Raw genomic sequence first — 12,638 nt, 5'->3', positions numbered from 1 at the left:
TTGGCAATGATGGGAACAGTGGCTTTTCAGACCTTGCTGATCATTCTGGACATCTGGGTGTTGGGTGTGTGCTGGAGCTGGTGGCCGAGAGACTCCTGAACAGGAGAGCTTCCACTCTGCAAGGTAGCTTTCGCCAAGAGTTGGGGCTTAAATCCCTGGAAGGTGGCATGAGAAAGACACAGTCAGCAAAGCAGGTCTCAGGAGGAGAATGTCCCATTTCTGGGGCCTTATGGCTGTGGCAAGGATCCTGGCTGGGCCCTCCTCACCGGCTTTGTCTCCACAGAGTTCGGACAGTGTCCCACCTGGCTATGAACCCATCTCCTTGCTTGAGGCACTGAATGGTCTACGGGCTGTCTCCCCGGCTATCCCATCAGCCCCCCTCTATGAGGAGATCACCTACTCAGGCATCTCAGATGGTCTGTCCCAGGCCAGCTGTCCTCTCGCTGGACTCGATCGAATCATAGAAAGTGGCCTACAGAAGGGGAAGCCACAGAGCAAATCTCCAGACAGGTGAGGCCAGTGCCCCGCCTCCCTTGGTGAGGTGTGTCATCACATAGAGTGAGAGAGGGTGTCAGAAGATGCGCTCAGTGTGCACGTGCAACTTGCAAGGTCCCTCTGTGGTCTTGCAGAACTTCACAATGCATTTTGTTTCTTGATAGGTCAGACTCTTCTCTAGTTGATCACAGCCAGCAACACTGAGCAGAACAGCATGTCAGGAAAGGCGCTGGGTTGAGACTCCCAGTGCCCCCAAAGCCACACCAACTGCTTGCTGTCAGTAAATTGTACAGGCCTGTGCCATGTCCCTGCCCAGGGAGCTGATTTGAATCTAGGAGTTTTTGGCAGCTGGTCACATAAACCTGTCTCACCAATGAACCAGCAGTGACAGCAGAAACTGGGACACTGAGGTGTGAAGCAGATATACCTTGTGTCTTAGGATTACTGTTGCTGTGATAAAACACCGTGACCAAAGGAAGGATGAGGAGGAGAGGGTTTATTTGGCTCACACCTTCTCTTCTTACTGTGTCAATTCAATTCCCTGGAGGCAGGGACTGATGCAGAGGCCATGGAGGAGTGCTGCTTCCAGGCTTGGTTCTCATGGCTTGCTCAGCCTGTTTTCTTACAGAACCCAGGACCACCAGCCCAGGGATGGCACTTCCTGCAATGAGTTGGGCCCTCCCCCACCAATTATTCGTTAAGAAAATACTGGACAGGCTTACCTACAGCCCAGTCTACAGAGGCATTTTTAAGGTTTATGCTCTCCGCTCTCAGATGACTCCAGTTTGTATCAAGTTGACTAAAAACTAGCCAGCACACCTTGCTGCCGCCGCCGCCACCATGTCTACTGAGCCAAATGTGTGTTCCCTCTCCAGGTTTTGAGTAGTGGCTCTTTCCATTGCTTGTGTATCTATTTGTATTGGCTTTCTACTTCAACAGGTTGTAACCAATGTTTTGTTTTTATGATAGCATGAGAACTTAAATGGATATTTTTGCTAGGTTGTCCTTTTTTTTTTTTTTAAACTGTTAATAGTTTAAGTTAGCATACACAACTGTGGTAATCACTGTGACATTTTCTTACATCTGTATCATTACTGTGCTCATACACCTCCCGCACACCCCACACTGGCTCCTTTCCTCTGCCTGAATAGTCTCATTGCATGTACATCTTGTTACCCTATATTGTCATTGCCCCTTTTTGACCACTTGTTCCCCACAGTCCCCTTCTGTTCTACATGTTAATATACTTATTTTAAAATCTCAGTTCTGCGTATGAGAGAATCAGAATCTGGCTCATTTTCTTTAACTTCTAGTTCCATCACATGCAAATCACTTACACACACACACACACACACACACACACACACACACACACACACACACACACACACATTTAGGTTTTTTGAGACAGGGTTTCTCTCTGTAGCCCTGGCTGTCCTGGAACTAGCTGGGTAGACCAGACTGGACTTGAACCCAGAGATCTGCCAGCCTCTGCCTCCAGAGTGCTGGGATTACAGGCGTGAGCCACTCTGCCTGGCAGTTTTATTCTTTTTGATTCTTCTGAGACGCTCTCATGCACCTTAGGTTGGCTGACCTAGAAGCCTTGATTCTCCTGCCTCTACTTCCTAAGTGCTGGGATTGCAGGCATGTGCCACCACTGTGAGCTATGAGCTACATTCGCAAACTGCCTTGAATTCATTTAATGATTGGATGATTTGGTGTTTAGGGTACAACTTTTTGAGCTTCTATGTGCCCTAGATAATAATCTTCTGTCAGAGGTGGGTTTTGTGTATCTGTGTTTCTGGAGTTTATCCAAGGGCCATGTACATGCCAGGCCAGTGCTCTGCTTCAGAGCTGAGCTCCAGCGTCACCCTCAGTGTCCCGAGAGTCCTCTCCAGCGTCATATTCCTCAGCTGGCCAAGAGTCAGTCTTGCTCCCTTGGAGACTAGCATGGAGTTGCTGGCCGGTCTTACTGTCTTGACTCCCTTAAGGAGAAAAGTAAAAGAAAGGTTTGTGTCCTGCACACTGCCCAGGCCCCTCTGCTTGTCCCTGGCAGAGCAGCTCCAGAGGTACACAGTCCCTTCTGCTGTTCGCCTGGGGCTCAGTGCGTCTCTTCTGATGTCAGGTGTCACCTCTGAGGGTGGGAGGTTGTTGGGCAGGTCCACCTTTCTGGTTGTTCAGGCCTATGCTGAAGTACACCTCTCCCTGGGGAGCCTCTCCTGGGCAGGTCTGCTTTTGAATCTTTGCGGAGGAGCCACCTCTCCCCAGAGGCCTTTCCCAGGTCTCCAGGTGTGTATGCAAAGGCTGCTGGTCCCGTGTGGCTCTTGGTAGGATTGCATTCCTCTTCTAGCCCCTTACAGCCCTTCTTCCTTCCTCTCTCCAGCACCCTTCGGTCTCCATCATCCCCCATCCACGAGGAGGATGAGGAGAAGCTTTCGGAGGACTCTGATGCTCCTCTCCCACCAAGTGGTGTGGAGCTTGCGCTGCGGGAGAGCAGCTCCCCTGAGGTGAGGCTTGCTTCTGATGAGGCCCTGGCTTGCCTTTTCTGGGCTCCCTCACTGATCCCGAGCCCCCACTAGCCCTCTAGGCACTGCCACACTGTGACATCACAGCCAGACAAGTCAGTGTCCTTGACTGTGCACTGGGTGCCCTGTGGTGGAGTCACTTTGAGGGCCTATAAGCAAGATCATATGTGGAGCCTAGCTTCCAGTAACATGCTTGTATCCTTGGTGGCAGCTGCTGCCCACTGCCCTCAGCCTAGTCTCAGAAATTTGGCCCCTTTGGCCTGAGGATGTCTGCACCAGAGGTCTTTCCTCTTTGTCTCCTAGAGTTTCGGAACAGAGGAGGTGGATGAGCCGTCTCTAAAGCAAGGTGAGTCCCTTCTCTCAGGTCTGTCCCCAAGCCCTTGGTAAGCTCTGGATTCTGGCTAGGGACAGACCCCCAGCTCTTGCCTTCAGGAACCTGGATGGTCAGTGTACAGGGACGGTAAGGGCATTGTGTCACTGGCCAGCACCTCGTGTGTCCAGAAGGGCTGTCCAGGTGTTGGAGTTCTTTGTCCCGGTGTGTTTTGGAGTTGCCTGACTGTCTAGTTCCTGATGAATTGAGGACAGCTGGTGTCACCTCACCTCCAGGTAGTGGAGGCTTAATGGGTAGTCTAGGAGGCTTGGGTTTCCTGCTCCTCTTGCTGGCCATGTTGGTTAAGGAGCCCTGTAAGTCTGCCTCTGCTATTCCTTACCATGTCACTGCTGGACAGAAAAGTAAAGCAAGGTTCATGGCTGGCATCTAGGGGATGCCCAAGACCACTTGACGAGGACACGGCTCTGACTGGCAGTGAGGCCCATAGAGCGGTGATGCACTCCCGACCCGTGTGATGGCAGCTGCTCTGTTGTGCTCTGCATCCCCATGTGAGACCCACTTGCAGGGCCCTGGGCCCTGGGTGCGAGTGAGGTGGCATCCTCTTGGAGCAATGTGCTGTGTCTTCAGCCCCTCTAGCCTATCCTTGTATTTCCATCTTCTGTCTCAGGTAGGGAGGACCTCAGCTTCCCACCAGGGGCCTAGGCTCCTCCCACACTCTGAGAGCTCTTGACCTAGGCAGAAAAGTCGCCTACAGGAATCATCAGGAATAAAGGCTCAAGCTGTTGAGGACTTGTGGGAGGCAAAAGTAGCCATGGTCCTCAGGGCTGCTCCAGAAGTCTGCCCTGCAGCCCACTACCACTCAGCTAATGGGGTCAGTCTCTGACTACTTAGTTACAAGGAAAATCAAAAGACAGCTACCACCTGGCACCAGACAGATTGGTTTTGAAATGAAAGAAACAAAATCTCCCACCTCTTGCATACGCTCATCATTATGGTCCCTGGAATTTATTTGGTCAGAGTGGGCCACAAGGACCTGTCCCTACCTGTGTGTCCTGATCTCTTTCCTCTATCTGCTACAGGGAGTCGTGTGCCCTCTGTTGATGATGTCCTGCAGGATGGCAGCCCCCAGCACCATGGTTGCAGCCAGCCAGCACCTCCTGCTGACATCTACCTACCAGGTAACCAAGTCCTGTATAGACATTTGGGCAGAGCCTACCTCTGTCTCTGAGGGTAGGGGAAGGGAAGGGGAGTCTTTGAGACCTACTGGACCTCTTCAGAGTCCAGGTCATCTCTCTGACTCTAAGCTGAACTCTGCTAAGGCCCACAGCAGGACTCAGACCAGGCTTAGTCTTCAGGGTTCTTTTCTACCTAGCTGCACTTGGCTTGAGGAGGGCAGGACAAGCTGTTTGCAGGACAAAGTCCTTTCTCTGGTACTGCCTGCTGAGGCCCAGGGAGGCCAGTCTCACTCTGCTGAGACTGCAGTCTCCATCTGTGGCCCATGCCAGAGAGACCTATTATCCCCTGTGGCTGACCCAGGCCACTGCCCAGGTGTACAGCAGCACATTGCCGGTCAGGCCAGAGAGCTGGCTGGGTGTGGGGTATACTGGTTGGGCCACAGGCAGTGGGCCTTGCTGTTCTTTTCTAAAGGTTTGTCCTCTGCTCTGCAGGGATGAGGTCCTCAGCTTCACACTTGGGGTTCACACTTGGGACTCCAAATCTGGGGTATAGAAGTGGGTCTCTCAAACTTAAAACTGCTCTGGTCTTGGGAATTCTGATAAACAGCCATTATACCTTCTAAGACTGGTTCTTAGAAGCAGCTACTTAAGGAGATGGGCTACTCCCACATGTCAGGGAAAAGCCTTTGCTCCCTGCTTGGCCCTGAGGTCAGTGTTGCTCACTTTTCCAGAGCTGCTTGGTATTGGGTGATTGTGACATCCTTTGGTGAAAAGGGCCTCCCATCTGCCCTTTTCTTCTAGATGTGAAGTGACCCATAGAGGCTGACTGGGAACACAGGGGTCATCAGGTGGCAGGAGGGTAGCTATGGATCATCTTGCTGGATCACCATGACCTAACCAAAACAAACCCATAGGTGAAGCATGTTTGGAACCAGCATGTCCTACAGGGTACAGTTCCAGTGTGTTCTTGGAAGCACCTCAAGTACCCATCTTTATTGTAAACTTGGCTAAGCAGGGAGTTGGATGAGGTCCCTGGGTCTCCTGAGTCACCAGTATGAGCTTTGCTCCTGCAGGTCACCTGAAGGCACCTTTACTGTCCAGCACAGAATACTTAATCCCCTCTGTGGCCTCAGTCCATCAGGACTGGCCACAGAGAGAGCTGTAGGCAAGGGTCTCCGTCCTCGTTGACGTCCACTGAGGGGGTAGGAGGCAGTCACCTGGAGAAGCTAGATTTGCGTGCTCAGCTGGAGAAGAGCTGCCTTTGGCCAGCTTTGTGCGGGGACTGCTCCTGGATCCTAGCCACTCTCTGAGAACCACCCATTATACAACTTGCTCCGTGACAGCAGGCCAGGTTGCTCCCTCTGCACTTCCTGTTGGAGCTACCATTGATGTGTGTCAGCCCTGGAGGGTGGAGAGTGGGGGAGGGGCTTGCGCGGTTCTTGTTCACACCTGCATGTTTCTCCTTACATGATGGCACCTACTGTCTTTTCTGCTGGCTCTTGTCAGAGAAGGCTGCATAGCTTTCGTCTTTGTGAGAAGCATACATGCAGCTGGTGTCTTTACTTTCTGACAGTGGCACCAGTGACTACCCCCTGGATGCAGCTGAATTCACGGAATACATGTCCCCTGGAGATGGAAAAAAACAAGGCTGGGGGAAGTCCATAAAACAGTGAAAAAGTAGGCCTCTGCTAGGTCCCTGGTCCAGAGGCCTGGCTTCCATAGCCACAAGAAGAACTATGTCTGTTGCCTTCACACCTACACATGTCTCTCTTGGTTAGAACGTTGTCCAGGATCTGTCCTGATTGTACTTACTACTACTTGGTTGCAGCAGCCGATGTGTGGGCAGTCTGTTTCTAGATAGTTCCCACCCTTGACCCTAAAGTCCATGTCTTTCTGCTAACTGAGCTCCATCTGTCTCTCCCTCCTCTCTGCACAGCCCTGGGTCCCGAGTCCTGCTCTGTTGGTATAGAGGAGTAAGCTGGTACGTGACCTCTCCTCCACACTTCTGGTGGCTTGGCTGGGTATATCTACAGAGAAGAGCCCAATCCCCTGAGGGTTCTTTCTGGATTCAGAGTCCAGAGCCCACTGGTGGCTACTGCACCTTCGTGTCTGAAAGGTGGCCTCCTGGGGTCCTGGCTTTGGAGCCAGAGGGTCTCCCATCTGGATAGGTTCCCATCCAGGCTCTTCCAAAGTAATAATGTAGGGTCCTTCGAACAGTGACTCAACCCAGGCTTCTGGAGTTGCTATCCCTGGTAGGAGGAAGGAGTTAGAGGACCAGGGAGCCTAGGAACGTGTGGAACAGCACCCTGGGGGTTACATGCAGTAGTCTCATTGTGGTTTTTTTTAAAAAAAAATTCAGTACTGGGGATTGAACTTAGGTAGGAGGCACTCTACTGTTGGGCTACATCCCTAGCCCTCTTTCCTTGTTTACAGGTCTCTATCCCTGGAGATAGGGTCTTACAAAGTTCCTTAGGCTGGCCTTGAACTTATTAAGTAGCCCAAATAGGCTTTTAATATACATTCCTCCTGCCTCAGCTATGGTTGTGGCTTTAAGCAGTTGTTGAAATTTGCACAAACCATGGGAGACTCTAGGTCACCTGTTCCCATCAACACTCCTGTCTGTGGAACATGTATGTTCTCCTGGGTTTGTTGTATCCTGTGGGGCTAAAGAGCTCTGGCTGCTCTCCCAGAATACTCCGGTTCAATTCCCAGGACCCATATGGCAGCTCACAACCATCTATAACTCCAGTTCCAAGGGATTGGACACACTTATCTGACCTCTGTGGGCACCAGGCATGCAACTTCTGTACAGAAATATGTGCAGGCAAAACACTCATACATAAAATGAAAATAAAAATAAGTACTAAAAAAAAAAAAAAAGCCAGGTGTGGTGGCGCACGCCTTTGATCCCAGCACTTGGGAGGCAGAGGCAGACAGATCTGAGTTTGAGGCCAGTCTGGTCTACAGAGTTGAGTTCCAGGACAGCCAGAGCTACACAAAGGAGCCCTGTCACCAACTCTCCTGATTCCTGTCCAGGGAGCATTCTTCATGCTTCCCTTCACTTGTTACTGTGGCCTCTGTTCCCTTATCTGGCATACAACTCTCTCATGCACAGCTGAGCTTTCCTGTCTCAAGACCATCATTGTCACTGAGAACCTGTCCATCTTGTCTCTGGAACCTTCTGCAGCACCACACACACACAGTCTTAGGGACCAATGGGATTGGGGCCTTGTTGGATAGGTAGCTGCTTAGCCATAGGTGTCCCAGATTGCTGGTTAGAGAAGCACCCCTGAAGACTAGGCCTATATTATAGCGGGACTCTTTCTTAAAGTTCTTAAAGAGGGGCTGGTAGCCTTTCGTGTCGGGGTTCCCCAGAAGGATGGCACGTGGCAGGTTCACACAGCCTGTCTGGAAAGTGCCCAGTTGGGGTCTAGGCTGCAGCTCTCTCCCATCAGCCAGGGAGCCAGGCCTGGTGTGGTTTCTTTGGTTTTGTTGGGGTTTGTGGTTTCCCAGGACTTGCTTGTCCCCCTGGAGCTGTGCTCCTGAAACAAATAGGCTGTTAGTTATAGCTTCTGTAGGAGGAAGGGGCAGCTGTGTTGGGATTTAGGTTGGACTTCAGTTAAAACTTAGGTCACAGCTGGGGACTGCACCATAAAGTTGGCTCTCGTGAAGCCACAGCTCTTAAAAAAAGAGGGTAGGACTGGTTTGTCTGTGTCACCGATGCTGCTGGGATAACACCACACAGCACCACAGAGCTGACATCTGGGACTAAGCAGAGTGGGCCTCTGGAAGACAGACGGGCTCGGGGGCCTCTTCTGCTCTGGTGGAGCTGCCCGCTCAGGTGACCCAAGTCCCACCTGCTTCGTTCCCGTCTGCTCACTTTCCCTGTGCTAGAGTTGGCTGAGCTCCAGCTAACCCACATGCAAAGCCCTTGGCCAGACTGTGCTGCTGAGGTCCAGGAATGGTAGTCCAGGGCAGGAGACTACCCAGGTATACTGTCCAGTGCTGAAGGGTGATCTGTCCCAGTATAGGTGACAGATGTAACTTACTGCCTAGGACTGAAGGGTCCCTAGCCTTCTATGATGTCACATCTACTATTCCTGCCAGATGGCATGTACCTGGGTTACAAGGTAGAGGGTGTTAGGTGGTCCTGCCCTCATGAGGCTCTGGGTTGTTGGGAACAGATATGTGACCAACAGCCCATCATGATCCCTCCTTCCTCTGTTCCCCCCTACAGGATGGTCCATCTCCATGGAGACGCCACACAGCCTTGGCACCACCAGCTCCCCCTGGCCTCTGCTGAGTGGCTCTAGTTCTGAGCCTGGAGCTACTGAGCTGACCCCACTCTGAGAGCCTGGCTCAGCCAGCAGCACAGAGCCCTCAGTATCCCCAAAATTGCCAGGAGGCTTCCCTGGAGCCCAGTGAGACCCTGGCCTCTCCTGTCTGCAAGCCTGATGTGGCCACTGGGCTTTGAGGGGCTATAGTGAACCTTGATCAAAGTGCACGGTGGGTCGCCACCCCCACCCCTCCTTTTCTATGGTCGATATATTTGTAAATGGTACAAGATGAAGGACAGCTTTCTCCATGGGCCGTAGGCCCTAGAGGGGCTCCCCAACTGCCCAGGTTGATGCTCTAAGCACTTGGCAAACCAGCAGAAGAGAATCTACCCATGGAGTGAAGTTCTGGAAGGTGGGCAACCCAGGTTACGGTTGATGAAGGAAACGGTGCCTGTCTACCTGTCCCGTGTGTGTCCTCCAGGGCAGCCAGGCTGTCGCTGCTTCTGTCACCTTATGTATGTCCTGTCCATGGGTGACCCTCCCTACTAGTGACCTCTGGCAGCTGGGGCAGCTGGGGGCAAGGCCTGGGTGGTGAGATTGTGTTAACAGCACAGACATCTGCAGTGGTTGGTATCCAGTACCCCTCACAGGTCCTGTTTCACTCACTTCCTCACATGCCTCCAAGATGGAGATGTTCGCGCTTGCAGGGCGCCACTGCCACTGCCCACCACCTGCCAGGGAAGAGCCTGAGCAGCTCCCATAGCAAACCCGTTGGCAGTTACACGTCCTTTTGCGTTTCTCCTTGGTTTATTGTCTGAGATCCTGTCATAGCCCACCTAGGAGCAGGGTCCCGGTGATACTTAGCCTCTAAGGCAAAGGGCCCATGGGTGGCCCCAGGGCAGAGGTGCCTAGGCAGTGCAGCTACCCTGGTAGGCGGGTATGGAGCTGCCCTGCCACTCACCCAGGTGACAACCTGTAGTAATGCATGGAGCCCCCTTTTAGGCTCAGGGTTGCTTGAGCTCTGGCTCTGCCTCTGTTCCTTTTTAGCAGTGGCTGGCCTGGACTCTGGTAAGCCAGTGAGCAGAGCCCTGTCTGAACATCCATCAGCCCTCTCCTGCTGAACGCACACATATGCACACACATCAGCATGTGCATGCCCACCCCTCACCTGCCAAAACCCTGGCCTCTGGCCGTGGTACTGGTGCCAGTACTTTGAAAGATGGGATACAGACTACAGACTCTCATGTCTCAGATTCACATGTGCTATCATTTGATGTACTCTGATTGGCTAGTTTTTTGTTTGTTTTTACTGTATATTTATAGTAATAAAATCATGCAGCAATATTCTGCGTGTGCCTTTGTTCTGGCACAGCACCGTGGGCAGACAGTTGTTCCTTGATGTAGTGGCAGGACACTGAGTGGCTTCTGGTAGCTCCTGACAGATTTTGGTGTCGCCTTCATCTGCTTGTGTGAGAGGGGCAGCGAGTACCCCCCTCCAAACACAGGCAAAGGTTCATTGCTATTGTGTCACAAGCTCGGGGTGGAGGCCCAGGGGAAAATCTGCACTCTAAGAGATGAGGTGGATATTGAAACTTGAAGCTGTCCTCTCAGGGATGTCCAGGCCTCGGAGATTGGCACATCTTAATGCTCAGTGTACTTCCCTCTGGTGACCTGGCTTCCACGCGGTGCGTCTTGGGAATTGTAGTTTTCTGGTCTGAGGGTGAGGTCTCCTGTGCAGCTTGGAGGGTGGCGAACTCCACCCTCTCGCCAGGGGCTCCGGTCTGCTCTGTGTTCAGCCCCAGGCTTTCAGGATTGGTGGGGGCGGGCCCATGCACGTGGATGCACGCGGATTGGGCCTGTGTGTCGTGGGCGGGGTCGCGCATGCTCATTTGGGCGGTGGGCCTGGAGCGTATCAAGATGTCGACCACGACGGTTCCGGAGCTGAAGCAGATCAGCCGGGAGGAAGCAATGCGCTTGGGGCCCGGCTGGAGCCACTCGTGCCACGCCATGTTGTATGCCGCTAACCCCGGGCAGCTCTTCGGTCGTATTCCCATGCGATTCTCAGTGCTGGTGAGGAACTGGGTGGGCGAACGGGTGGACAGACTCGGGACGCCCTGTGGACCCCTCGTCCTGATCCGGCTTGCTTTGCAGATGCAGATGCGCTTCGACGGGCTGCTGGGCTTCCCTGGGGGGTTTGTGGACCGGCGCTTCTGGTCGCTGGAGGATGGCTTGAACCGGGTGCTGGGCCTGGGCCTGGGCGGCCTGCGCCTCACCGAAGCTGACTACCTGAGCTCACACCTGACTGAGGGTCCACAACGCGTGGTGGCACATCTGTATGCACGGCAGCTGACACTGGAGCAGCTGCATGCTGTGGAGATCAGCGCTGTGCACTCACGGGACCACGGTCTGGAGGTGGGACCACCGCCTGGGGCCCGCCCCCATTCCCACTCCTGAGGTTTGGCTCTGGCACCACAGAAGGCACCGATGGGTAACAAGTGCCCCTCAGGGTCCCCACCCTGGCCACGCTGGGTAGGAAGAGACTTGGGATCTGGGTCCGGGGTTGTTTACATTTGCCTTGCTGCCTGCCATTGTCAATCCTGGGAGTGGGGCATGGGATCTGGGAAGAAGGGATTGTCAAGGGCCTGCTCGGGAAATTGAGGACAGACCAAAAAGGCTAGGTTGTAGGGTTTGGGGTTGTCTCCTGAGAGGTAATGTGGAAGCTTTCGGGATCTGTGGATTCTCTGGCCTAAGGGGTTTGGAGTGAGACCAGGGATGGTGGGTGGTGGCAGACAGGGTAGGGAGTGCATAGGCTTTACTGCTACTTGGATTGCCTGGCCAGATCCTGCCTGGGTCTCCCCATCTCGCTGGCAAACTGGTGGTGGACAGGCTTTTCTGCCAGGTCCTACCTCTCTAAGGAGAGCCCAGCCCTACCCCATGCCCTCTGTCCCACAGGTGCTGGGCCTGGTACGTGTCCCGCTGTACACACAGAAGGATCGAGTAGGAGGCTTTCCTAACTTCCTGAGCAATGCCTTCGTCAGCACTGCCAAGTACCAGCTCCTGTTTGCCCTTAAGGTACTCAACATGATGCCTTCGGAAAAGCTGGCTGAGGCCTTGGCCTCAGCCACAGAGAAACAGAAGAAGGCCCTAGAAAAGCTGCTCCCGGCCTCATCCTGAGGAGGTTCCTGTGGGGGTTCTTGCCCTCCCTTGGCCATCTCTGCCCACAGGCCCAGGAATTCCCGAGAAGCGTGCCTTCTAGTGTGTTTGGTTTTGCTCCCCTTCTGACTGCAAGGGACAAGCCGGCAGCTGTTCATCTTTACTGTCCCAAGCAGTCCCTGGGACCTCGCTACCCTCTCAGGTTGTTCAGTGGGGTGGCCTGGCCTGGCTTTTTAAGCTGAGGATGTTCTCAACCATCCTAAGGCTCAGACTGTCCTGTGTGAGTCTGTTCATGATGGGTGAAGGCCCAGCTAGAGCCCACTTTTCCAAGGTAACAACCACTTGGTTGGTACATGGCTCCTGGACTGGTCAGAGGTTTCATTCAATGGAGGTGACCCTTGGTAGATCATTCTCCCTTAGCCCAGAACCTGATCCAGCTTGCCATAGGCTGTTGTTCATTTGGGTTGTTGGATTTCTGTTAAGAGTTTTCTTTCTTGGTGTGTGAACTGTGGGTTGGTTGCAGAGTGGCTGTGCCCCACATGGCTTGGTTCCCCAGGAGGGCTTTGGCTCAACTCTGGAATTGAGGAAGCAGGAAGACAATAAAGCCATTCCTCTGATACTCGTGTTTGCTTCTGGGTGGCATGGCCACATCTTTCTTTGAGGTGTGTGGAGCCTCTGAGCA

The 12,638-nt window shown here is 53.2% G+C and overlaps 2 protein-coding genes across 11 annotated transcripts in view; both read left to right on the top strand.

Annotated features, from left to right (window-relative positions):
* The window catches only part of Mgrn1 (mahogunin ring finger 1), a 52,237-nt gene extending 42,090 nt beyond the window's left edge, over positions 1-10,147 (top strand). For 4 of the 8 annotated variants that reach the window (XM_028894851.2, XM_028894849.2, XM_028894852.2 and 1 more), the window contains 6 exons: positions 284-510; positions 2,879-3,002; positions 3,324-3,366; positions 4,431-4,529; positions 6,463-6,507; positions 8,764-8,863. In XM_028894851.2, the coding sequence (XP_028750684.1) occupies positions 284-510; positions 2,879-3,002; positions 3,324-3,366; positions 4,431-4,529; positions 6,463-6,503 (534 nt within the window). In that variant the 3' untranslated portion in view covers positions 6,504-6,507; positions 8,764-8,863. Of the gene's footprint in view, positions 1-283; positions 511-2,878; positions 3,003-3,323; positions 3,367-4,430; positions 4,530-6,462; positions 6,508-8,763 lie in introns of all 8 variants that reach the window. The other 4 variants (XM_028894847.2, XM_028894845.2, XM_028894848.2 and 1 more) reach the window with 1 other exon arrangement.
* Positions 10,148-10,243: 96 nt separating this feature from the next.
* Positions 10,244-12,575, top strand: Nudt16l1 (nudix hydrolase 16 like 1). Of its 3 annotated transcripts, none has more exons than XR_005090327.1 (3): positions 10,244-10,873; positions 10,955-11,332; positions 11,756-11,867. XR_005090327.1 is itself a non-coding variant. In XM_028894857.2 (3 exons), exons 1-3 carry the CDS (start codon positions 10,448-10,450, stop codon positions 11,975-11,977), a joined length of 909 nt encoding a protein of 302 aa, XP_028750690.1. In that variant the 5' UTR covers positions 10,244-10,447; the 3' UTR covers positions 11,978-12,575. The 3 variants fall into 3 exon arrangements, 2 of the variants coding, with proteins under 2 accessions (XP_028750690.1, XP_028750691.1); XM_028894857.2 differs by having other exon boundaries at positions 10,955-11,215; positions 11,756-12,575; XM_028894858.2 differs by having other exon boundaries at positions 10,955-11,291; positions 11,756-12,575.
* Positions 12,576-12,638: the final 63 nt, after the last annotated feature.

The sequence above is a fragment of the Peromyscus leucopus genome, chromosome 8b (genome assembly GCF_004664715.2).
Source record: "Peromyscus leucopus breed LL Stock chromosome 8b, UCI_PerLeu_2.1, whole genome shotgun sequence".
NCBI lineage: Eukaryota > Metazoa > Chordata > Mammalia > Rodentia > Cricetidae > Peromyscus > Peromyscus leucopus.
The sequence above is the reverse complement of the archived record's forward strand: the minus strand, read 5'-3'. Positions and strand labels throughout refer to the sequence as shown.

What these genes read in the sequence shown, in the direction of transcription:
- Nudt16l1 (XM_028894857.2), top strand. Translation starts at nt 10,448, where the DNA reads ATGCTCAGTGTACTTCCCTCTGGTGACCTGGCTTCCACGCGGTGCGTC. An exon ending in CCATGCGATTCTCAGTGCTG is followed by an intron (nt 10,874 to 10,954) that starts GTGAGGAACTGG and finishes CTTGCTTTGCAG; the next exon opens with ATGCAGATGCGCTTCGACGG. An exon ending in CACGGGACCACGGTCTGGAG is followed by an intron (nt 11,216 to 11,755) that starts GTGGGACCACCG and finishes TCTGTCCCACAG; the next exon opens with GTGCTGGGCCTGGTACGTGT.